General features: G+C 36.4%; 3 protein-coding genes across 3 annotated transcripts in view; all 3 read left to right on the top strand.

Moving 5' to 3' along the window:
* Positions 1 to 342: 342 nt before the first annotated feature.
* On the top strand, positions 343 to 7,196 carry rimoc1 (rab7a interacting mon1-ccz1 complex subunit 1). Its single transcript, XM_051903578.1, has 6 exons — positions 343 to 636; positions 2,281 to 2,390; positions 4,315 to 4,461; positions 4,721 to 4,852; positions 4,934 to 5,048; positions 6,307 to 7,196. Exons 1-6 carry the CDS (start codon positions 546 to 548, stop codon positions 6,540 to 6,542), a joined length of 831 nt encoding a protein of 276 aa, XP_051759538.1. The 5' UTR covers positions 343 to 545; the 3' UTR covers positions 6,543 to 7,196.
* A 144-nt stretch (positions 7,197 to 7,340) lies between these two features.
* Positions 7,341 to 15,705, top strand: fbxo4 (F-box protein 4). Its single transcript, XM_051903577.1, has 7 exons — positions 7,341 to 8,322; positions 9,045 to 9,277; positions 9,505 to 9,728; positions 10,183 to 10,258; positions 10,851 to 11,020; positions 12,013 to 12,200; positions 12,299 to 15,705. The coding sequence occupies exons 1-7, from the start codon at positions 8,182 to 8,184 to the stop codon at positions 12,380 to 12,382; spliced, it is 1,116 nt and encodes a 371-aa protein (XP_051759537.1). The 5' UTR covers positions 7,341 to 8,181; the 3' UTR covers positions 12,383 to 15,705.
* A 9,466-nt stretch (positions 15,706 to 25,171) lies between these two features.
* ghra (growth hormone receptor a) overlaps positions 25,172 to 25,651 on the top strand; it is a 35,093-nt gene continuing 34,613 nt past the window's right edge. The window contains 1 exon segment of the mRNA XM_051904014.1: positions 25,172 to 25,635. The gene's annotated coding sequence lies outside the window, so the exon portion shown is untranslated.

The following is a 25,651-nucleotide window of genomic DNA, read 5'->3' on the forward strand; positions in this document are numbered from 1 at the left end:
ATTATATTTTTTATTATATGTTTTTATCATCCAATATAACAGAATAATAACAATAGGCAGGGCGAAAGAAGACTTAATTAAAAAATACAATAAAAATAAAATAATACAAAATACATACATAAGTAAATGATAAAAGTATGATAAAAGTAACGGTGAAAATAAAATAAATAGACGCTTATGGAGAATCTTGAAATGCACAAGAAGCCACGGCATGAATAAAACCACGTGGTGCATAATTACGTCATAACCGAAAGAAATTTATGAATCTTTTTTTTAACTGGTTCTTTGAAATGAACTGTTCGAAAGAACCGATTCGCAGAAATGAGTCGGACTTTCCATCATCACTACTGCAAACAATCTCAATTCACCGTTATCAAACGCCGATTATTGTCGGGGTAGTTTGGATAAGTGTGTACAAAGTAAGCTTCTGTTTAGATGTAAGAGCCAGGGGTGCCATTTATGAATGAAAGGAAAGAACAAAACATCCCAGTAATCCTCCGCACGTGAGCAATCGCGCGCTCGTCACGTGACTGTCGTTTGCAGTCATGGCCGACGACTACAGACGAAGCGTCGAGCTGGAAAGGAGGATTTTTGAGTTAGATAACAAGTGTGCCACCCTTCGGACCGAGAAACCAGGTAACCGGGAATCGTGGCGTCAATTGCGTAACACCAGACTCTCGTTATTAAAGAAAGTGAGGTTAATTGGCCGAATCAGCCCGGTGTTGTCATCGTTAGCTAGTTAGCTTAGCCGCTCTGCGTTAGCATTCCTGCGAACCATAACAAATATTCCCCTGCCCTTCTATTACCCTGTTTATACGGAAAATGTTTGACTAACCAGTTTACAAGAACATCGTAGTAGTCATGCTCTAAACTGTGCGCTAATTTAAAAGGCAAAGCACGTTTGTTGTGTGCTCTAATTTTTCAAAAGGTTTGACTAGCTAGTTGCAGTTTGCATGAAATGAATTCGCATGTGGTCGTGCACTGTTACAGAACACAATGCATAAATTGTATTAAACATTGTATACTTAGCTATAGTTATTTTGTTATATTAAAGGTGAACACATAACTAGAATATCTTTCCAACGACTTAATATTCAAAATTGTGAAAGACAAATAGGAATTTAACGGACTATCAATCTCTTTTTAGCAGTTCTTTGCCTACTTCAGACAGACCAAAGGTCATGTTAATGTAAAAATAGTCACACAATAGTCATACTTATAGTCTAAAATATCTGAAAATCTGAGATGTTGCAGATTGCTGCACTATTCCTGTAAAGGCACTTTGACGTTTTAGATTCTGTTAGTCATACGTAGTTTACACACACACTAATGCATTCTGGTCTTTAAAGTCAACATGAAATCAAAATTTTAAAATGTCATTTTATGTATTGTATTGTATTTATTATTATTTTTTGTATCCCTGCACATCATTATTTTTTATATAAATTCATGTGCTCTGATAATCTAATCTTTAATCAAAAATAACTTCCCTTCCCTCTTGCAAGGACATCTCTTTTCTGATGATGTGTTTACTGACGTGAGAGCGGGACAACCTGTCACTCACATGAGATCACTGCAATAGCAAACCCACAACCATCCAATCAACTCCCTGTTGACAAAATCAAGTATCGCCCTACTTTTTTTTTTTTTCTTTTGAGAAGCCTTTTCATTTGTATATACGTCACAATAGGGAACAAAATGCCATCGCTGCTTCCATTTCATGCCAACGTTTCTTCCCATTACGTATATCTAAATGAAACAGGTTCTCGAAAAAATGTAGGGTGGGACTTGATTCACCATATCAAATCATAATATCTAAATTTATTATAATTTATTTAATTATAATAAATACTGCAATATTACATAAAAAAATAAGAATTTTCAGTTTTGATTTCATGGTGACTTTAAATGATTCTATTAAAGTAATATGATTTTCAGCAGGTTACGGTGTAGTCAGAATAAAACAGAACAATTACCCAAGTCGAGTTTTAAAACAAGCTCTTTTCAGTTTGAGTTGTTTTTACAGAGCTAGTTTCCTCTGTCATTTTAACATTAAATGTTGCGATTTGTGGTTTTGTACCAGAAGCTGTTCTTCAGGTGTCTAAGTACAGATTTATGTTCATTAAAATGGCTAAATAAGTGTAATATTTTCTTTAGTCATTTAGGACCAAAGATTTGCCATGGCAATATAACTTTTTCTTATACCACCAACACCTACTCTGATGTTGTTTGTCCTCTATTATATATTAGATATTAACACATTAATTTTTTTCTTCCTAGATGATGACTACTTACAGAATGCATCTTCCATACTAGACAAGTTGAAAACCTATTATAGACATGGAGGAGAAAGCAGCAGCCTCCCTAAACTGCTGCAGGATTATACACAGGTACTTCACATAACACACATCTCACCCTGCAGCATTTCCGTAAGCATAGCCTACTCATATATTAACATGTTGAATGTATAAATAATACGGTTAATAACAAGAACATATTGTTTTAATTAGTGTTTGAATGTAATTTGAATATCATTGAATATAATTTTTTCTTTGCTACGTTGTATGGCACATTTAAACTGTAACCTGTATATTGTCAGTCTGCCCCAATCAAAAATGTATAGTTGTTGCTTATCAATTTGCTTTTATTATTGCTAATAGCTATCTGTAGGTTAAGAGGTTACAAAGTAGTCAATTATTATTTGAGCATATTTAACAGTTTATTCTGAATCACATTTTTTACAGATTAACCTTCATGTTCATTTATATATAAAAAATAAAAAAAATAAAAAAATGTAGTAAGTTAAAACTTAACATTAGCATTTTCTTCCCAGATTTTACAGGGTCTTTGCAGGTCCTTTAATCAGTTTGATTTAAAATCTTATCTACCTGCAGTAATGGATGTTGCGACCATGTACAATATAGGTGTCTGTCATATGTATACAGATCAATTTGTAGATCTGTCCGTTTGTATCCTGTGTATTGTATCCTTCAGTGGTTCTGTAATAAAAAAAATGTTATTATATCAGGAAAAGTCCAATATTGATCAACATTTAATTTATATGAAATCATATATTAGTGCATAAACTAAATTCAATACATATGTATTGAATTAAAAATGTCTTAAAGGGACATTTCACCCAAAAATGAAAATTATCTCATGATTTACTCACCCTCAAGCCATCCTAGGTGTATAATATGATTATCTTCTTTCAGACAAACACAATCAAAGTTATATTAGAAAAATATCCTGGCTCTTCCCAGCTTTATAATGGGAGTGAATGGCGCTCGAGATTTTGAAGCCCAAAAAATTGCATCCATCCATCAATCATAAAAATAATCCATACGGCTCCAAAAGAGGTTAATAAAGGCCTTCTGAAGTGAAGCGGTGGGTCTTTGTAAGAAAAATATCCATATTTAAAACTTTATAAACCATAATAACTGGCTTCCGGTAACAGCCGTACGAGTCTAGTTCCAGCGGAAGAGTGACCTCTGACCCGACACATGACGTATTGACGAATGTGGAAGCACAGAGGATAGAGCAAAACAAAACACCAGTCAAGAATTAGAAATCTAACATGAGGATTTTTTAAGAGAAATGTCGGAGGATTTTGATATAAGAGAAAAGGAGTTTGATTTTGTTGCCCAGCCCTATTTGTTGAACCGCGAGGGGCGTCTACTCTCAGCTAAGCTTACGCTACTCCTTCATCGTACATCATGCGTCGGGTCAGAGGTCACTCTTCCGCTGGAACTCAACTTGATGTATGGCTTTTGCTGGAAGTCAGTTATTATAGTTTATAAAGTTTTAAATATTGAAATATTTAAAACTTATGGATTGTTTTTGGATTGTTTTTATAATGGATTGGATTGTTTTTATAATGGATGGATGCATTTTTTTGGGCTTCAACATTTTGAGCGCCATTCACTCCCATTATAAAGCTTAGAAGAGCCTGGATATTTTTTAATATAACTCAGATTGTGTTTGTCTGAAAGAAGTCATATACACCTAGGCTAGCTTTAGGATGTGTAAATCATGGGATAATTTTCATTTTTGGATGAACTAACCCTTTAAGTATTTTAAATGTGCAGTTACCATGCTTTGCAGTTGAATGTATGCCCCAGAAAAAAATATGCGATGCATGATTTATTTTGAAATTCTATGGGTTTGTTCTGCATGGGCATACAGTATTAATTATATTTGTGTAGGTCTTAAATAAGCCCTTAAATAGTCACATTCCATTTTAAAAACTCTGCAGATACCCTGATTTAGATGTAATGGCTCACGTGGCCCATTGTTTTACCCACATTTCTACAGGTTGTCTTGGACATTACATTCTATGAGGAAAACAAGCTTGTAGATCAGGAGTTTCCTGAGGACACTTCTCCTTTCAAAATCCAGCAGTTACTACAGGACTTGACAGAGCCAGAGGTGTTAGCAGGGCGACTGGTACCTGCTCAAGAGGTGTTGTATTTCTGCATCTGTAAAAGATCTTTTCTTGGAACAATTGATTTTATTATTTGCTGATGCTTTTCTGAATAAGCAAATTTTTTATGCATTTTGACTTTACAAAGTGGGTGTTCAGAATAAATATTCTTTACTTTAAACTCACACAGTAAATGAACACCCACGGGCTTCTATTTTTAGAGCTTAATTGGCATAGACTGAAAAAGAGCAAACTCTTCTGTGAGTAACTGTAGTGTGATGCTCTGATTTGTCTCAGGTGCAGTCTGTGCTTGGACTGGAGCTGCTGGAGTGCCTTTACTGGAGGCGTGGGGCATTATTATATATGTACTGCCACACACTACACCAGCGCAAGCAATGGATCAAGAAGAACAAAGCCACATTCCTTAAGGTTCTTTCCCCAACCTCTCACTCCACAGTGCCAGTTTTAGTGGCCATGAATTAAGTGTTGCAATGCTCCATGTCTTCACAGTGTCTTCAAGAAGGTGTGCGTTACCTTATGAGAATGTTGCAAGTGAGGAACTCAGTCAAGCTGAACGATGGTGTGGTTTTTCATGACTCCGCAACCGCCAATTTTCTGGCAGAAGGTACATCTTCGCAAATGTACTTTCTGTTCTAAAACTGAAAGTCGAATGGTTGATTTCTTGTCGAGTTTTGTTTGGGATTTGGGAACTGAAAACTCCAGACATGTCAGTTATTGTGTATGCACTGAATGTGTCTCTGTGTGTGACACATCAAGCATTGTGTCTCTACAGGGGCAGATTTTCAAAGCACATGAAGATTTATAACAACCGCTGGGTTATCAGTATCTTCAAATATATGTTTATTAACGGAGAGATTTATTTTCCATCGTAAAGATGTGTAGCTTGTAAACTTTACCCTTAGTGCTTGGATTAATGTATAGCAACCAATATTTCAGTGGTTTTTACAATGCAGTAGTTTGTATCCAAATTCACACATTTAAGTTCATATTGATTAACATTTGCTATATAAGAATAAATTAACTCTTACACAGTTCTGTGAAGTCATAGTCACAGAAGTTAAAGGGTTAGTTCACCCAAAAATTAAATTTCTGTCATTAATTACTCACCCTTATGTTGTTCCAAACCTGTAAGACCTTTGTTCATCTTCGGAACACAAATTAATATATTTTTGATGAAATCCGAGAGGTTTTTTATCCTCCATAGAAAGCAACATAATTACCACATTCAGTGTCCAGAAAAGTAGTAAAAACATTGTTAAAATAGTCAACTTGACTACAGTGGTTCAACCTTAATGTTATGAAGCGATGAGAATACTTTTTGTGCGCAAAAACAAAACAAAAATAACAACTTTATTCAACAAATTCTTCTCTACCCTGTCAGTCTGCTATGCTTTTTATGTTGTATAGACAGTGCAGGCGGAGAAGAGAAGAAATTGTTGAATAAAGTCGTTATTTTTGTTTTGGTTTTGTGCACAAAAAGTATTCTCGTTGCTTCAGTACATTAAGGTTGAACCACTGCAGCTATGTGAACTATTTTAACAATGTCATTACTACTTTTCTGGGCCTTGGTGCAATGACGTTGCAGTCTATAGGAGGTCAGAAAGCTCTCAGATTTCATCAAAATATCTTAATTTGTGTTCTGAGGGTGAACGAAGGTCTTGCAGGTTTGGAACAACATGAGGGTGAGTAATTGATGACAGAAATTACATTTTTGGGTGAACTATCCCTTTAATGGGCAAGATGTAATGAGATTTGTTCATTAGTTCATCTTATGATTTTGTCAGGTTTTTAGAGAATATAATTTGTACTAATTTTTGATATTCTTGACTAATTACATTTTTTACACTTTTCCTCCCCATTAGGTATCTTTTCTGATACTCACTTGCTTACAATGATGTACATTGGTGAGATGTGTTTCTGGGCAGTGAAATATGAGGACTGCAGCATGGACACCACAGAGCGCAAAGAGGACAGGCTTCATTTCCGAGATATTGGCACACAAATCCTCCATAAGTACGTGCTGGCATGCGAGGGGCCACTTCAGGGTCAAGGCTGGAACACAGAGAATGCCAAGGAGATCCTTAGTATTTTACAGTAAACCTGGAGAGAGCTTTTAGGAGAGGAGGTTCACAAAATGTCATTGTTCTGAAGCGAGCAAAAAAAAAAAAAAAGAAAAGTAAACACAAACAAAAAAGATTAAAACAGAAAAATACTGAAAACAAAAAAGGCACTTATCTTCCGGTCCAGATTTGCTTTCTGGATATGTGTTTTCGCTGAGAATGTGGAATAATACTTCTAATGTAAAATATAAACAAATAACTATTTGTTTAAGAAAACAATTATTCCAGCTGAGAAACATCACACAACTTTTTATTTATTTTAATTTTTATTTATTTATTTTTAGTTAATTACATTTATATATGTCATTTATATATGTTAAAAGAAATGGTACAAAGGAGGGGGAAATGCAGATATATGTTGCATATTTAAGTATTCGTGACCATTTTTAAGTATGGACCTTTTCTTTTTAATAACATCTTTGTATATGACACCTCTTCTGCTCACTTATTAAAAGTTGCATCTTTATTGCTTTCGTTGACCAGATGTAATGTTCAGAGATGGGAATTTGGATATTTTGATAGTATACTTTTAAAAAGCTAAACTTTTCGGTCATTATTCTTTTTAAAAGGAAGTTCATTTTTTGTTTTTTATGTCTTCATTAAAATAAATTTTGGGTTAAGAAATGTTGAAATGTTAGTGTGTGAGTGATATTTTGGTTTCACGTGCATTGGATGTTGTTACACCAGAAAAGTTATTTGGAGTGTTAATAGATAAAGGTTGCTGATTGCCTTTTATGTCCCCAGTGATTATTGAAAGGTTTTCAGCCAAATCTTAAGTTTGTGTATGTATTTTATAAGCCTTATCGCTGATCTTGTAATGTTCACATAGTAACAACTAACATTCTTAAAGCATTATGATTTAATTAACAGTCCAGCTTGCCAGTTCTGAGAACTGCAAACATTTTTCGGTACTGGTGTAATATTCATAAGATGAGATTTATTTAAAAAAACAAACAAACCATGTGCTTAAAATGTGATCTCAAGCTTATATTCCCATCAGTTGTGGGGTGATTAGCAACATGTGTGTCCATATGGAGGACTAGGAGTGAAACTTAAAAATAAAACGAAGGGATACATTATTAATTTAATAATTCAAACATTAAAATGGAAATAAATTACTCTTGTATTGACAAATTAATAGACATTTTAATCTTTTAAAAATGTATCTTAAAATGTTAAAATGTAAGTTTAAATTGAAAAAGAAATGGACATTTAAAACTTTATTCAATTCAGTGTTTTAAAATGTAGACAAAATTAAAATTGTAATTGAAAAATCTAATGTTTTCATTTAAAAGCGATTTATTTCCATTTTTATGTTTGAATTATTAAATTGATAACTTGTTCCTTCGTTTCATTCCAGTCCTCGGTTTAATCAATTGTAGTGTTGGTTTTTAAAACTACAATTCCCACAATGCACTGCTGTACGTGACGTTGCATACACGCCTATGAAAACACGAGAGACGTGTAACTTTGACAGTTCCGGGAAAAGCCAGAGGAATAATTCAGATTGCACTACTGAAATTGAAATATCATGTAATGAAATAAAGCAAATTACTCTATTAAAAAAGGTTACATATAGAAATTTTTCTAAGAAACTGTTGACAAATAAGTGTCAGTATGTTGAGCCGATCTATAGTCGTGCAAAGTCTCAGGAGTATTAGAGATAGGTTTTTTGACACAAGACGACAAAGAAATGAGCAAAATGATGTTCAGGAGAGAAGTGATGACGTCACGGGCCCCTCTCTGGATAATCTGTCGGTAAGACACGATTCTTTGCATTTCATAATTATTTATTTACCTGACGCTTTATTAAAAGTACGTACTATGGCTATGTTCTGAATGGAATACTAGCTTATTACGTACTAATTACTGTCAGTATACACTGTATGTTGCCTACTGTATACTGCTTACTGAAACAGGTATCATATTATCAATGTACATTACCACATGACCTCATCAACTTACTTGTTTAATTCAGCAAATGGGGTCCGGTTATCAATTTAAAAGTTTACCTCAATATTTTCCCCCCAAAAAAGAAAAAAAGTCTGGTCAAATAATGTGACTAGAAAGATATCACAGTTGATATTACTTCTAGTTAATTGATCACACTTGACATGGATGTTCTAGTCAAGTGCGTTGAACTGTGGGATTCCGTATTGCAAACAGTAAACTTTATTGTTTATTGCTCATTTTCTAAAGCATAGTGTCTATGCATACAGAGAATTTGCATACTGTGTACAACATACATACTATATACTGCAGTAATAGTAAGAGCACTATGGTACGCACTATGCGCTGCCACTGTATGCTAGACTGTATGTAGACTAGACTTAACTGTAGCTGCATAGGTGCTAAGACCAGATCATGTCTCTAAATAATCAACATTATTATTATTGTTGGTGTTATTTAAACTACCTTTCAAAAGATTAGGGTCAGTGGGGTCTAAACACATTTTTTGTCTTCCTTTTTTAAACACACAGGTTGACATGCAGTTTCTCATTATGACCTTCCTGTCACCGCAAGACCTCTGCAGACTGGGAGGCACCAGTACATACTGGCGGTCAATGGTTCGAGACCCTGTCCTGTGGAAGTACTTCCTGTTGCGTGATATGCCGCTCTGGCAGTCAGTTGACCATTTATCAGTGCCTCATGTCAAGCTCACTGGCTCAGCTGTGCTGGATGACTCTCAGATGCAGTTTGATTATATGGCAGAGTAAGTGCAGATGGCTCTTTGATATCAGAAATAATTAGCTCTGGGTGCAGCTTGTTTATGTAGTGTTGGGAGATTATAGAATATTGAAAATATATTTATAAAATATTTATAGGCAAATAAAAATGTTAATAAAAGTTGGTTATGTCTTGTATCTATGAAACTTGTTAGCCTGTGCTCAAAAACCCATAATGTTTACTAATACAGTGTATTCTCTTCGGCACCCACAGGTATCTACGCATCTGCCCGGCCTGTCGAAACCAGTGGCGACACCAACCCAGGGCAACATTTGAGTCTGTGACTTCCTTCTTCCAGTCCCTTGTACCGGTTGCAGAGCCACAGTTCGCCATGTTCGGCCCGGGGCTTGAGCAGTTAGAGATTTCCCTCGTGACTACGATTATGAATTCCCCTCATATACTGCCCATAGCAGGAATACCTCAACGTCAGATTGATGGTGCTCTACCATTACTTATAGTTTATTCAATTTGGTTATTTAAAGGGTCAGTTCCTTCAAAAATGATAATTCTGTCATCTTTTACTCACCCTCAAGTTGTTCCAAACCTGTATAAATTTCTTTGTTCTGCTGAACACAAAGAAAGATATTTTGAAGAATGTTAATAACCAAACAGATCTGGGGCACCATTCACTTCTATAGTATTATTTTTTCTGCTATGGAAGTCAATGGTGCCCCAGATCGGCTTGGTCACAAACATTCTTCAAAATATCTTCTTTTGTGTTCAGCAGAACAAAGAAATTTATACAGGATTGGAACAACTTGAGGGTGAGTAAATGATGACAGAATTATCATTTTTGGGTGAACTATCCCTTTAAATGAATAAATGGATGTTGCATGCCATGGTTGCTTTTTCTACACTTGACCTTCACCTTGATGGGAATTTTTTTTTCAGGCATTGGATCTGGAATCAGTTTTAAGTACAAAGATCAACACCGATTTAATATTGCAACTTTATATTCGAATAACAGGTAAGGAAGAGGATAGTTTATTCTCATTTAGAAGTGTTAGAAATGTATACTATTCAAAATATGGTGGTCGGTAAGATTTCTTTTAAAGATTTTTCTTTTTAATTTTGAAAGAAAACTCTTCAGCTCACCAAGGCTGCATTTATTTGATCAAAAATATAGTAAAAACAGTAATATTGTGAAATATTATTGCAATTTAAAATAACAGTCTTCTATTTTAATATATTTTAGAATTAATTTATTCTTGTGATGGCAAAGCTGAATTTTAGTAGCCAATCTTTACTGTCTTTATTATTATCAATGTTGAAAACAGTTGTGCTGCTTGATATTTTTAAATTAATATTCTTTAATGAATAGAAAGTTCTAAAGAACAGCATTTATTTGAAATACAAATCTTAACATTATAAATGCTATACTGTCACATTTGATCAATTTAATGCATCCTTGCTGAATAAAAGTATTAATTTCTTTTAGTTTTAATGGTAGTTTTATGGTGTTCATGTTTTTATTTGCAGCACGTGCATAAAATTTTAAATGTGTAAATGTGTTGCTTAATCCAGTTTGTATGAATGAGATTCTGTGTTTGTGGATTCAGGACGGAGCGAGAAAGAGCTCGCCTGGAACACCTCAGTCTGCGCAGTAAACTCTTTCTCTATCAGGAGGATAGTGAGTCCAACATGCCCTTAAGCCTTAACCCAATGTTTAATCAAGTTTGCCAAGCCATGAATGGATTCATCTTTGTGGCAAATGCTGAGACAGAAAGAGGTATGATTGTTCTATTCAAGCACACTATTAATTTAAAGGCTTAAAGGGTTAGTTCACCCAAAAATTAAAAACATTTTTGTCATTAATTACTCACGCTCATGTTGTACCACACCTGTAAGACCTTTGTTCATCTTCGGAACACAAGTGAAGATATTTTTGATGAAATCTAAGAGCTCTCAAACCTCCCTATAGACAGCAATGTCATAACCAATTTCAAGGCCCAGAAAGGTAGTAAAAACATCATTAAAACAGTCCATGTGACTACAGTGGTTCAACCTTAATGTTATGAAGCGACGAGAATACTTTTTGTGCACAAGAACAAAACAGAAATAACGACTTTATTCAACAATTTCTTCTCTTTCCTGTCATTCTCCTACATTGTTGACATAGTAAACACAGTGCAGCGCTTCCGGGTTCTACGTCAGAATGCCGGCTCATTATTGGCCGGCTCCTGCATCGACATCACACGCATGTGTCGTGGTGCTCATGTGAACAGCGTTCTGATGTACGCACTGCACGGTGTTAACTACATCAACAGTGTACTGAGATGGAAGAGAAGAAATTGTTGAATAAAGTGTTTTTTTTGTTTGTTTGTTTTTGCACTCAAAAGCTATTCATTGTAGCTTCATAACATTAAGGTTGAACCACTGTAGTCACATAGACTATTTTAACGATGTCTTTACTACCTTTCTGGGCCTTGAAATTGATTATGATGTTGCTGTCTATAGGGAGGATAGAGAGCTCTCGGATTTCATCAAAAATATCTTAATTTGTCTTCCGAAGATGAACAAAGGTCTTCAGGGTGTGGAACGACATGAAGGTGAGTAATTAATGACAGAAATTTCATTTTTGGGTGAACTAACCCTTTAAATGCATGAAATTAGTTTAGACAATAAATATGAATTTCTTTATAGTCCAGCTTGTTGAAACATTGTAAGCATATATAGTGATTTTGCAGTTTACACTGTATTTCTCTCATTCATATATTGGAGGAGCGGACAGAGGGTGGGAGGAGGAAAGCGCCCAGATCAGGGTTATGTTAGACCCTGTGGTGGGTACTGTGTCCCACCCTATCCTGGTGCTCTCCTGTGTGTCCAGAGAGACAGCAGACAGACACAGGATACCTTGTGTGACTGTTGCCCATCAGCTTCAGCTCAGCTCACTGCCCAACCCCTGGATGGTAAGACATCAAACAGCATCTGGAAAGAACTTCTTGCATGCATAAGAAATTAATATTGTGTTCTATAAGGCTTCAGTATATGTTTTGTGATACTATAGGTTCAGGACACGACTGCAGAAACATTGACAGGACTGCTGGATGGCATTGATTGGCTGCTGAGGCACTCTGGAGTCAAGCTGTAACTACCAATATTGACATGATGCTGCTGGATGTACTATATTATAATAGAGGCCTTTCAAACATCTTATTATCCAATAGACACACCATACAAGTCACACCATTATAGGTGGTTGTATGTTTGGTGATGACCACAGTCATACCGTGGAATTTATCTACAGTAAATAATTCAGTAAACTGATCTGACGTTTTTATTCATTGCACGTTATACATTGCACTTTTCGACAATTGACCTTTTGTTGTCCTAATATTTGTTTTTTTATTGACTTGTTAGATAAAAAAAAAAACTGAAACAACACTATTCATATTTTGGGAATTAGATTTATGTAGCAATTTTACATGTTGTACTAACAATCAGCACGTCTGTGATTGGACTATAGGCTGCTATTAATCAGAATCAGAACAACAGGAAGGGTATAATTGTGATATAGATTTTATAAATCGTGCAGTTCAATAAAGAAGAAGTTAATATTAAGCAGCTTACATTTTATACATAAGTTTGCCTGGTACTTCCTCTATATTTGCTTTGCAAGCACAGACAAAGCAGAACCAACCATGTCCAAGCAACCTTTAATGAATCAGTGTTTTTTAAAAGAATCAGTTATGTGAATGATTCATTGACTCACTTGTCGCAGTCCCAGTGCTGCTGGACTAAATATTCTGAAATTTGCTCTTGGAATGCCTCTCAGCTAATAGAATTTGAGCACTTGAACTAACTGTTGTATAAACATGGTTGTACAACATAATAGTTTCTTCTCCTTATCTTGTAATTAGTGCATTATAAATATGTAACACTGAAATAATGATTTACTTCAGTTGTCATATATTGTTTTTAATTATTCTGTATGAATCATTCTTCTCATGAATGGTGTTTTCCCTCTTTTGTCCACAAAGAGGCAGCAGCCTCAGCTTTATTAAGAGATTTGTTGACAACAATAAGAACATTAACCTCATATAACCTCATCATCCTGCTGCCCAGTTTTATTCAGGGTGGAGGTCATCCATTGGCCAGTGTTCCAGAGATATTTAGGTATTGCTTTGTCTCTGTCTTCTCTTTGTCACTGACTCCCTGCAGCCCTGCTCTCTTCCTCTGTTTAATTAAAGTGAAAGCCAGCCTATGCTTTCGGCATTTTGCAGAGGTAATATTATAAACTAAGTAATTAAGACTAATCCTAAAGTTCAGCCTTACTAAAGGCCACACTGCCACTGAGCATGGTTAAACTGTCAAACTGAGTCACTTGAAATAGTGAAAAATGGGACTCAATAGGAGGATAAAGGTTGCCTTGAAGTGCCTTGAAGAATTGAGGCAGCATTTGTTGTCTTTTTTTATACAGTGGGTACGGAAAGTATTCAGACCCCCTTAAATTTTTGACTCTTTGTTATATTGCTATTTGTTATATTTTTTTTTCTCATTAATGTACACACAGCACCCCATATTGACAGAAAAACACAGAATTGTTGACATTTTTGCAGATTTATTAAAAAAGAAAAACTGAAATATCACATGGTCCTAAGTATTCAGACCCTTTGCTCAGTATTTAGTAGAAGCACCCTTTTGATCTAATACAGCCATGAGTCTTTTTGGGAAAGATGCAACAAGTTTTTCACACCTGGATTTGGGGATCCTCTGCCATTCCTCCTTGCAGATCCTCTTCAGTTCTGTCAGGTTGGAAGGTAAACGTTGGTGGACAGCCATTTTTAGGTCTCTCCAGAGATGCTCAATTGGGTTTAAGTCAGGGCTCTGGCTGGGCCATTCAAAAACAGTCACGGAGTTGTTGTGAAGCCACTCCTTCGTTATTTTAGCATTGTGCTTAGGGTCATTGTCTTGTTGGAAGGTAAACCTTCGGCCCAGTCTGAGGTCCTGAGCACTCTGGAGAAGGTTTTCGTCCAGGATATCCCTGTATTTGGCCGCATTCATCTTTCCCTCGATTGCAACCAGTCGTCCTGTCCCTGCAGCTGAAAAACACCCCCACAGCATGATGCTGCCACCACCATGCTTCACTGTTGGGACCGTATTGGACAGGTGATGAACAGTGCCTGGTTTTCTCCACACATACCGCTTAAAATTAAGGCCAAAAAGTTCTATCTTGGTCTCATCAGACCAGAGAATCTTATTTCTCACCATCTTTAGCAAACTCCATGCGGGCTTTCATGTGTCTTGCACTGAAGAGAGGCTTCCGTCGGGCCACTCTGCCATAAAGCCCCGACTGGTGGAGGGCTGCAGTGATGGTTGACTTTCTACAACTTTCTCCCATCTCTCAACTGCATCTCTGGAGCTCAGCCACAGTGATCTTTGGGTTTTCTTTACCTCTCCCACCAAGGCTCTTCTCCCCCGATAGCTCAGTTTGGCCGGACGGCCAGCTCTAGGAAGGGTTCTGGTCGTCCCAAATGTCTTCCATTTAAGGATTATGGAGGCCACTGTGCTCTTAGGAACCTGAAGTGCAGCAGAAATTTTTTTGTAATCTTGGCCAGATCTGTGCCTTGCCACAATTCTGTCTCTGAGCTCTTCAGGCAGTTCCTTTGACCTCATGATTCTCATTTGCTCTGACATGCACTGTGAGCTGTAAGGTCTTATATAGACAGGTGTGTGGCTTTCCTAATCAAGTCCAATCAGTATAATCAAACACAGCTGGACTCAAATGAAGGTGTAGAACCATCTCAAGGATGATCAGAAGAAATGGACAGCACCTGAGTTAAATATATGAGTGTCACAGCAAAGGGTCTGAATACTTAGGACCATGTGATATTTGAGTTTTTCTTTTTTAATAAATCTGCAAAAATGTCAACAATTCTGTGTTTTTCTGTCAATATGGGGTGTTGTGTGTACATTAATGAGGGAAAAAAATGTAAATGATTTTAGCAAATGGCTGCAATATAACAAAGAGTCAAAAATTTAAGGGGGTCTGAATACTTTCCGTATCCACTGTATCTCCAACATATTTTAAAGGTTGAGTGCTTGATAGATTAGACAGGTAAGTTTTAAATGACAAAGTGACTCATTTCTAAAAGCATGTACTGATTTTTTTTTAGTCTAAAATCCATTCTGAAAGGAAGAAGATTTATTAAAATATATTTAGTCCTTTTGTATTTCCCTAGAGGAAGAACAGAATTGTTTCTCTTGCAATCTCTTCTCTTACTGATAAAATGATTATGTGTAGCAATAACCATTGTCTTGAAAAAGGCTGTTTTAAAATGAAATCGTAATTGCTGCAATTTGGATGCATTAAGTCTAACATGAATGGTAGAGATTTCTGTCTGCTCTGTAATGAAATTTGACATAACAGAGAAAGTGTTGACCTTTCCGCATTAAAATTTTCCCTTTCAAACACTTTTCCTCCATGCACTCCTCTCCAACTCATTCATGCCGTGATTTCATGTAGCAAGACAGACTGTACATTGTTCACAGCCATTAAAGACAGGCCTGAAATCTTTTTTGGAAGAAATTGTCTGCTGATTTCCATGGATTATTTCAGGACGATTTGATTCAAGACGATTCACATTAAAATTCGATGCGATTTGATTAATTCGATTCGATTCTCCATTTTAATATGCATTCATAGAGTTACTGAAATGCTTCTCCCAATGCGTCTTAGTCAGGATGAGAATTACAAAGCGACCTTCAGGCAGTTAGAGAGTGGGGGCAAAAAACAAAACAAAACAAAACAAAAAAACCTTTTGTCCATTATTAATGTTAGTTCATGTTAGTTCTTAATGATGCTACATAACTTTATTTTAATAGCCTATAAAAATTGGCATTTGTGGAAATTTACATAAGCCAACATTTTAAAAGGCTTTAAAAGTGTTGTTAGGCCTAGTTCATGTTAACTATAGTGTAGGATAGTGTTAATGGCTACACAACCTTATTAAAGTGTTCCAGGTACATTAAACATACTACTGTAATGCTTACATGGAGAGACTACCTTAGAATATCATGCACTTATCTAAACTAACTTTTCTTCACAGAATAGTAAGAAAAGCCCTCTTTGTCCTCTTTATACGGACAAAGAGGATAGTTACATAACATTTACATTATATAACATCTATATAACATTTCCTTTATGATGTTTCTGAAAGAAAATGCGCTGGTTGTTTACTGTTGCTGTAGTAACGAACGCAACTTTAATGCGCATCTGACTGAATTGATTTTAACTTATAGAAAATAACAGTGATGTTTCCACGCAATAAAAGCGTTTTATTGCAACAATAGTGACCACGTAATGACCTGGCAGCTTTATCAATGGCTTGAGCAGTGTGACTCAGGACTATTGCTATTATAATTGAGAGCTGTCATGTGCCCATGTAAATAGCAGTGGCCGTCCTGAGGAGAGCTCAAACGTGGGCTGCTCAAAAATGTGCCAATGAGAGCTACGGACAGAGCGCGAGCGCAATCCAGTAAAAGGCGTTAAAGAGTGCAGCGCGTATCTGTGAAGGAGAGCTGTGAGGGCGCAAATGACGGCACACAACATATCCATCAATTCGCGTATGTAGTAATTTAATGTTTATATATTTTAAAGCACTGAATCGCTATAGAACCGCGATTAATCCGATTCTTTACATTGATTATTGACCGAAATTAACGATTCAAAAAACATGTTTCAAGATCAATGCATATGCATCGTCAGGATTTGTAATCGATGCATCGAGAAAACGAGTAAATCGTTACACCCCTAGTGTTAGCCTTTCTTCTCCTGCATCTTATTCTTCTGCAATCCAGAATGGCAGCACAGCTGAAAGGTTTGTTTGAGCTGCGCCCTCTACTGTACAGGTGTGAATGTGCATTTCCTTCAGTGTGAGGCTTATGCTGCCTTCACGTGCTATTGGAAATTTGATAATTCCCACTTCTGAAGTCGTTATTACGTACGGAGCCCCGCACATGACATGCAAGAAAAAAAATTAAATTGTGCGCACGATTTACTAATTCGTTCCGTCAATTTACTAAATTGTGCGCACAATTTACTAATTCGTTCCCTCGATTTACTATTTCGTTCCCTTGATTTTTAAATCATGCGCATGATTTATAAATCAAGGGAACGAATTAGTAAATCGTGTGCACGATTTAGCCTACAATTTTTTTTCCTGCATGTCATGTCTGGGGCTCCGTAATTACAAGCTCATCGCATTCGAAATGGGAGGGCGTTCGTGTGCAATTTTTAGGAAACTCGTATTTGCGATAATACCGAGAGCATGTGAAGTCAGCATTATTCACTTTTGGTGTGAAAAAAAAAAAAAAAATTATTAGTAAATTACAAACAAACAAGCCCCAGGTGAGAAAAAGTAACACATTACTTCCCATAAGTTACTACATAACGCAATTAGTTACTTTTTTAGGGGGTAACACAATATTATTATTTTCTTTTATTACATCAGAATATGAATGCCCACTTTGTATGTCATTTGAAACAATTTGTCGTTATTCGTGACCAGACAACAGGCCGGCAGTGGGCTTTAAATGATTTACTTCTGCAAAAACAGTTTGCTTCAACATTATGTCCTCATGTCTGGATCAGAAATAGACCACCTGAAATGATTTTATTCTATCCAAGTTATGCAGGGAAAATAATCAAATATGTTCAATCAAACAAAATCTCATTTGAACAAGCAAAGTAAGTAAAAGCAAAGTAATGGCTTTCATTTTGGCAATGTACTGTATGTAATAGCCCTATGTTTTGGACTTGTCACAAAGTGAAATCCAGGAGCACACTGGCTGGTGGGTGTTGACCTTACATTTATGGGCTGAATTCAGCTGCATGAATACCATAGACAGGACTCATTTCAGAAACAGAGCTACAGAGATAAAGAGGTGGGTCATGGACAACGTGACTAACATATCAGTTCCTATGTTAGTATGGGAGTTGTTTACTCAAATTTTTCCTTCATGATGACACAGTATGTCAAAAAAAAAACTACACGTTTCGCATCACTTTTTTTATAATGTATCATTTTTTCACCTAGTATATTCAAATAGCTATTTTTCTATAAAGGCATATAATGCTCTTGTTTTCTGCCTGTGAAAATAATTAATCCTATTTCCTCTTCGGATGATACCTGTGACATATCCACCAGCGTTGTTACGGTTACCATTCCCCTCCACAAGACAAGCAACAGACCTGAATTTTATCTGCAGGTCTGGCCATATTAGAGTATTTTTGTATCAAAACACCTTTTAGCTCTTTATTCAGTACAGTTTCTTTTTTGTTAGATTAATGGCTATATTTCACACATGGCTCCATGTTACCTCCCTTCCCCTCATACACACCAATTTTTCACTGCCAATTAGGATTAAATTTCTTATTTGTATTCCTCAACGTTAACCTCCACTAGGATCATCTATGCGCAAGAAAATATGAGGAAAACATTTCATTTGCATACTATATTAAAACAATGGCAAGGACTGGGATGCTGATTGCTTTGTTTTTACTCTCCCACGGAGACTGTCAGTGGGTGGTTAAAAACATCTTTTTTGAGTTCATGGCCTCTGATAAACATTTGCACTAGTGCTCATTAAATTGTCCTGATTCATCGTTTAGATCTGATGTTATTAAGTTATTAAGTTCTCTGAGAGTTAATGTCTCTTAAATTCTCTTAATCTGGTGGTGTTTTGTTCCTGAGTGAATCAGTTTTTTTTCCCCCTTCACTTTATTTAAATTTTCCATATTAACAAAATATAACATACAATTACAAAACATATACATATATTTATATAACCTCCATATATATCTTTTGTTAAAAAAAAAAAAAAAAAAAAAAAAAAAACTTATAAAGCTTGGTCATCCAAAATAAATAAATAAATAAATAAACTAATAATAAAAATAAATAATTCTTTACAAAATACCAGTCTATATACTGGGGGAGGAAAATAATTACTACCAGAGGAGATGTATAGTCAGGTGAATGTGGGCCTTTCATTTTCGTACATATCCTAGGAAAGGTCCCCAAATTCTATTGAAATTATCAGAGGATCTGTCTAATTTTTTCTAGTTTAATAAAATGGAAAATATCTTTAATCCATAAAGAGTGAGTAGGAGGTTTAGGCGATTTCCAGTTTAATAAAATTAAACGCCTTGCCAGCAGTGTGACAAATGCTACGAAGTCAGACTTATATTTGGGAACTTCTTTATTTTTAAGAACTTCAGATAATGTTTTAAAGATTTTGGACCAATAATTCTGCAGAGAGGGACAGGACCAAAACGTATGTGCAGTAGTTGCATGGGCCTGGTGACAACGGTCACATGTGGGATCCACTTCAGAATATATTTTTGAAAGTCTAACTTTGGTCCAGTGGGTACGGTGAAGAATTTTAAACACGCCGTAGAATCTTTTCCCACTGTTCTTCTGAAATATTTTCTCCTATGTCCTCCTCCCACTGAGATTTAATAGTTGCAAGTGGGCATTCACGCAAAGCGCAAATTGCATTATAAAGATATGAGATCATACCCTTCATAATATGGGTGGGCTTGAAAAAAAAGTCAATAGGAGTAACTCTAGGGAGATTAGGAAATTGAGGGTGCATGTCCCGAACAAAGCTGCGAACCTGCAAATACCTAAAAAAAGTGGTGTCTAGGCAATGTAAATTTTTCTGCTAGTTGCTGGAAAGATGCAAAGACATTATCTATATATAGATCATTAAATGTTATAATGCCCAGTGCTGACCACTGAACTATCCATCAGTGATGGTGGGAAAGCAAAATTTGCTGCTATAGGTGCGAAGATAGAATAGGTTTGTAATCCAAAGTGGTGTCTGAATTGCCTCCAGATTCTCAGCATAGTTTTAACGGTGACATTTTTGGTATAGAGAGACGAAGAGCATTTAATGGGGGCATGTAAGAAGGCTGTCAGCGAAGTGGGCTGCATGAAGTAGCCTCCATATTAAACCATCCAGATGAATCTTGAGATTGATCCTGATTTAACTAGTATTGCATGACTCTGAGATTTGTAGCCCAATAATAAAATTGTAAATTAGGTAGAGCCATACCCCCAAGTATTTTGGGTCTATCTTACGAAATTTGGGTATCTTTTTATTCCAGATAAATCCTAGGATCAGGGTATCAATTTTACGAAAAAAGTATTGAGGCAGGAAAATAGGTATACACTGAAAATAATAGGACAATTTTGGAAGGAAATTTATTTTAACTGAATTAATTCTTCCAGCCAAAGATAGGGGAAGCAGAGACCAGTGCTCAAAATCTTTCTCCATCTGGAGTAGCAAATTAACAAAGTTAAATTTAAAAAGATCTTTGAATTTATTCGTGATGCAGACTCCAATCTTGCTCAGATTTAATTTGTAACCAGAAATTATTCCGAAAGATTTCAAAATATTAAGAGCTGCGGGTATCGACCTAGCCAAATCAGAAATATAAAGGAGGAGATCATCCACATACAAAGACACTTTTTGCTCTTTACCCATTCTTTTTATGCCCTTTATAGATTAATCAAACCGCAGTGCAATAGCAAGGGGCTCGATAGCAATGGCGAAGAGAAGTGGACTCAAGGGACATTCCTGGCGAGTGGACCGGTGGAGGGAAAAATAGTCAGAACGGGAATTGTTGGTTCCGACAGAAGCTTGGGGGGGAGAATATAGTAACCTCACCCAAGAAATAAATTTATCGCCAAAGTCAAATTTCTCTAGAGTGTAAAAGAGATATTTCCACTCCACCCGGTCAAATGCTTTCTCTGCATCTAATGAAATTACCGCCTCTGGGACAGCAGTAGAAGAGGGATTATATACAATGTTAAACAGTTTTCTAATATTAAAAAAAGAATGTCTATTTTTAATAAACCCAGTCTGGTCTGGAGAAATTATGGTTGGTAATACGGATTCTAGCCGTAAAGCCAGCAACTTAGACAAGAGTTTAAAGTCAACATTAAGAAGGCTGATCGAGTCATAAGAAGTGCAATGCAAGGGATCTTTATTTTTCTTTAAATGGGGAGAAATAGATTTGAGTGTTTGAGGAAGCTTGAGTGACTCAAATGAATCAAAATACATTTCAATCAAAATGGGGGCCAACTTATCAAAAAATGTTTTATAAAACTCAACAGTGGGTAAGTTCAGTTTACTAAAAAAAGACATCAAAAGCCCGGGGGTCATCAATTTGTTCAGATGAACATAGGGAAATAAAATATTCTTTAAAATTATCATTAATTAGCTGGGGGTTTGTTGTTACCCCTGATAGGGTTTGAATCTGAGGAATGTGATGAGAGGATGAGTCTTGTCGTAACTGATGGGCCAGTAGCTTACTTGCCTTGTCGCCCTCTTCATAATACTTGTATCTGGATCTAAGCATTAAATTCTCTGCATAACTTGATGAAAGAATGTCAAATTCTGCCTGTAGAGCAAGATGCTCCTTGTATATATCTGGAAGTGTAGAGACTGCGTATTTACTATCTATTTGGGCAATTTTCTGAACAATCTCGGATAATTTCTGTTTCCTTATTTTTTCCCTGTATGCAGTGTATAAAATGATTTGCCCCCTTAAGTAGGCCTTCATAGTTTCCCAGAAAGGGATGGTGAAACATCTGAAGTCTTGTTTGTTGATATAAAGACATCTATTTGATTAGACACAAATTCCACAAAATTTTCATCTGACAGCATACGGGTGTTTAGACGCCAAGGTGGGCGTGAACCATCAAGCTCCTTAATACAAACCTTCAAACTAACTGGCGCATGGTCTGAAATAACGATAGCACTATATGAGCATGATTCAACAGAAGAAATCAACCTGTTATCTATCAGAAAATAGTCAATCCGAGTGAAAGTATGATGTATCTGAGAAAAGAATGAGTATTCTTTTCCTGATGGGTTGAAAAACCGCCATGGATCTGAAACATTGAACTCTTCCATAAAAGACTTAATAACCTGTGCAGACTTTGAAGGTGTATTATGTCTAAGAGAGGAGCGATCAAGTTTAGGATTAATCCAGCAGTTAAAATCACCTCCCAGAATAAGATGATGCGAAGATGTATCAGGCAGTACAGAGAATAAATGTCTAAAAAAATTATCTTTGTCCCAGTTAGGCGCATAAACATTAGCAAGAAAAACTGGAAAATTACTGATTTTACCTGAAACAATAACAAATCTCCCATTAGAATCTGCTATAACATCAGAACACACAAAGGGAACAGACCTGTGTATCAGGATTGCCACACCCCTGGCTTTACCCTGAAATTTAGAGTGGAATACTTGACCGACCCATCTTCTTCTCAACAGTAGGTGGTCATGAATTCTAAGATGGGTTTCTTGAAGATATACAATGTGGGCTCCTAAATGTTGGAGGTGTTGTAATATCTTGCTACGTTTAATTAGTTCATTCACCCGCGTCCGTTTTTGCTCGAGACGATGACATATTAGTGACTTACAGTCTATATAAGTGGTCTAACTAATGATAATAAACTAGTTTTATAACTTGTCCAAAGTAAATGTACAAAACTGTGCGAAAAAATGAATAAATGCTGCACCAGTCACATTCAAGAAATGGATCTAGATTTTTACATCTAAAAAAGTGATGGCAGATACCTAAAAAAAGGTAACAGCTGATCTGCTGAATGTGGATGGAGGTCGCTTTGTCTCTCTATTTCCGTCCAGTAATCCGATATTTCCCTTTTCCTTCTTCCACCTTACTGTCATTTCAGTTACGCAGCAATTTATACAAATGTTGTTATCTTAATGCCTCAGGGAATTTAAAACCAGTGTTGTGTCCAACCAGCCAACAGGCTGCACAACAGCCCTTCTAATCCAATTGTAGTTTAGCTAGTGACACTGAGGTAAACACACATTAGCTTGGTGTCAGACCAACAAAGTGAATTACGCTTCATTTAAAGACAGAAAAGGACACGTTTTGTGAGAAAAAGAAAGCTTTTACAAGTATTCCTGTTTTATACCACTTTTCAAGGTCCATCTGATTCCTCCCAGCTATTCATTATGCAGCTTTTCACAACTATAGGCCTTGTGCGCCAGAGAAACAAGGGTGCTGCCATCTTTAGAATTTTGTGTTTGAACTTTTGTTTGAACCTCTGTATATTTCTGTGGCATTGCTGTCGAAGAGTAATTAGCTGAAAGTTATCATAATGTTTGAAGTGGATGTCAAAACAAATGTCATATTTTAAAATGAGCGGTTAATTCATAAATCTGTAAGGTCTTCATGCTGTGGAAATACAAATCGGAAAACAGAACACAACAAGCACAGCATTGAAAAGGGGCAGGGTTACATAAGGTCTATAACCACATACATTGTAAACACTCTTTTCAAATCGGTAAGAATAATTAGCTCCAAAACAAATACTAAGCAGCATTACAGTATGTGTATGCACGATACATGTTTATTATTGTATTCATAAGTTTGAGAATTTGACCTCAATCCTGACCTGAAATTGATCAACAGCAACACATATGTTGGCCGAACGTACATCACTGATATGAACAATAAAGGGCAAGGAATGTTTAAAGTTTTCTATAAGAGTAAAGTTGGACACTCAGCATCTCGTCCAAGAGCTTTGTTCACATGCCACATTCGTTTAATGTGAAGTTTCTGTTTTTTTCCACTCTCTTTCACTGAGGCACTATAGGGAGCTAAGAATGGGCCCCTTTCAATGACCAAATCTGATCAAAATTCACTACAGGGCTATCACACCTCACATGTTGCAAAAACCTTGAATTTCATTTATATTTTAGACACATGTGGGTATGAGAACTGATATATAGCCTCTTAATATGTATTAAAAGCACAAACTCTGCACTGATTCAGTCCATAATATTAAGCAGACACAAGATTCAGCAAAAAGATGCAGTTCTTAAATTGTATAGCATTCCTTTTCATGAGATCATGCATGATGAAACATAATTAAGGTTGACAAGGAAACCGAGGATGTAATTTGATTCGAGCATGTAAGGTTTCTCAATATCGAAAAGACATGTAAGTGGTTGTCAAGCTACTCCAGAGAAAAATTGAGTAAATATATGTAAAAGGCAAACACACATGATGAACTATGCCCTAAGTACAAATTAGGTCATTTTATCTGGCAAATATTTATGGTGGTTAGAATTCTGTTCTCCACCACAAAGTAGAAAAGATGAAAGGAAAATATTCTCAGCCCTACACAAATATTACACTATTCGCTTTACACTGCTGTACAATTACTGTCATTACTCTCTTGTTGGCAATTGTACTGTTGTACTGATATTCTAGAACAAGACATTTGTCCACACCGTTGATTTGCAATTCATTAAACTTACAAGATTTGTCACATTACATTAAAGTGATTGAAATCTGAATGACCAAATAGCCTACACTGTAAAAAAGAATTGTTGGTTTAACTTAAAAAAGTATAAGTTACATTAACACACTTGGATTCAGTGATTTTTGCCAAAAGTAACAAAGTAACAGAAAAATGTGACCGAAGTAACAGAAAAGCGTGGCCAAGGAATGAGCTCTTTCTCCCAAGTTAGTGATCCAAAAGAGTGCCTGATGCTGTCATCCTCAAACAAAACTGAACAAAAGTGACCAAATAGAGTGGCCAGTTCTGGCTCTCTCAGAAAATTGCTAGACTGAATGACAAAGAAAGAGCATTAGTGTCTTTTCTCCCTATAAGTGACCAAAAAGAATGACCTGAGTTGGCGGAAAAGCTTAAGCAGCGCGCGCTCTCCCAAATAAGTCACCAAAAGAGTGACTTGTCTCCCTCAAAACGCTGAATAGAAAACTGGCCAATTACGTAAACGAAAAGAGTGACCAGTGCTGACTTTCAAAAACAACAAAAAGAAACTTTCCGCGAGTAATCTGTAACTTGTGACTAAACTCACTAAATTCTATGCTGCATGAGTGTTTTGGTTGTTGCGCCCGCTCAGCGCGTGGGAGACCGCTATATTTCGCAGCTCGCGCCAAGGCTCGAATATTTGTCGGCAGGGGGCGCGAGCCAGTGACATTGCCCGAGACCAGTAAATGTAAATCTGGACTGGAGACTTGAAGTACTACGCAGTCAACGTGAGACCCTTCAGGATCCGCGCGGTGCCCCCCACTCCTTCTTAATATATCCCTGTCAACACTTTCCAGCGCGTTATACCTGAAAACCCTCCAACGCGTTCAGCATTGTTCCCGAAAAGATGTTCGGGTGATTTTTGAGAGTCATCTGATCACGTTTTTGCATCGTTTTAGAGGGAGAGAATATCGAGAGACCCACAACACTCAAGTCTGTTGATCCGGATGAACGAACTGGTGAAAAAGTAAAAACTCGCAACAGATTTGCTCGTGGACAACTTCTCTGAGGCTGAGTGAGTTTCGTTCTCT

The sequence above is a fragment of the Ctenopharyngodon idella genome, chromosome 8, assembly GCF_019924925.1.
Source record: "Ctenopharyngodon idella isolate HZGC_01 chromosome 8, HZGC01, whole genome shotgun sequence".
In the NCBI taxonomy this organism is placed as follows: Eukaryota; Metazoa; Chordata; class Actinopteri; order Cypriniformes; family Xenocyprididae; genus Ctenopharyngodon; species Ctenopharyngodon idella.

What these genes read in the sequence shown, in the direction of transcription:
- rimoc1 (XM_051903578.1), top strand. Translation starts at nt 546, where the DNA reads ATGGCCGACGACTACAGACGAAGCGTCGAGCTGGAAAGGAGGATTTTT. An exon ending in TGCTGCAGGATTATACACAG is followed by an intron (nt 2,391 to 4,314) that starts GTACTTCACATA and finishes ACATTTCTACAG; the next exon opens with GTTGTCTTGGACATTACATT. An exon ending in ACAAAGCCACATTCCTTAAG is followed by an intron (nt 4,853 to 4,933) that starts GTTCTTTCCCCA and finishes ATGTCTTCACAG; the next exon opens with TGTCTTCAAGAAGGTGTGCG.
- fbxo4 (XM_051903577.1), top strand. Translation starts at nt 8,182, where the DNA reads ATGTTGAGCCGATCTATAGTCGTGCAAAGTCTCAGGAGTATTAGAGAT. An exon ending in ACCTCAACGTCAGATTGATG is followed by an intron (nt 9,729 to 10,182) that starts GTGCTCTACCAT and finishes TTTTTTTTTCAG; the next exon opens with GCATTGGATCTGGAATCAGT. An exon ending in AAATGCTGAGACAGAAAGAG is followed by an intron (nt 11,021 to 12,012) that starts GTATGATTGTTC and finishes CATATATTGGAG; the next exon opens with GAGCGGACAGAGGGTGGGAG.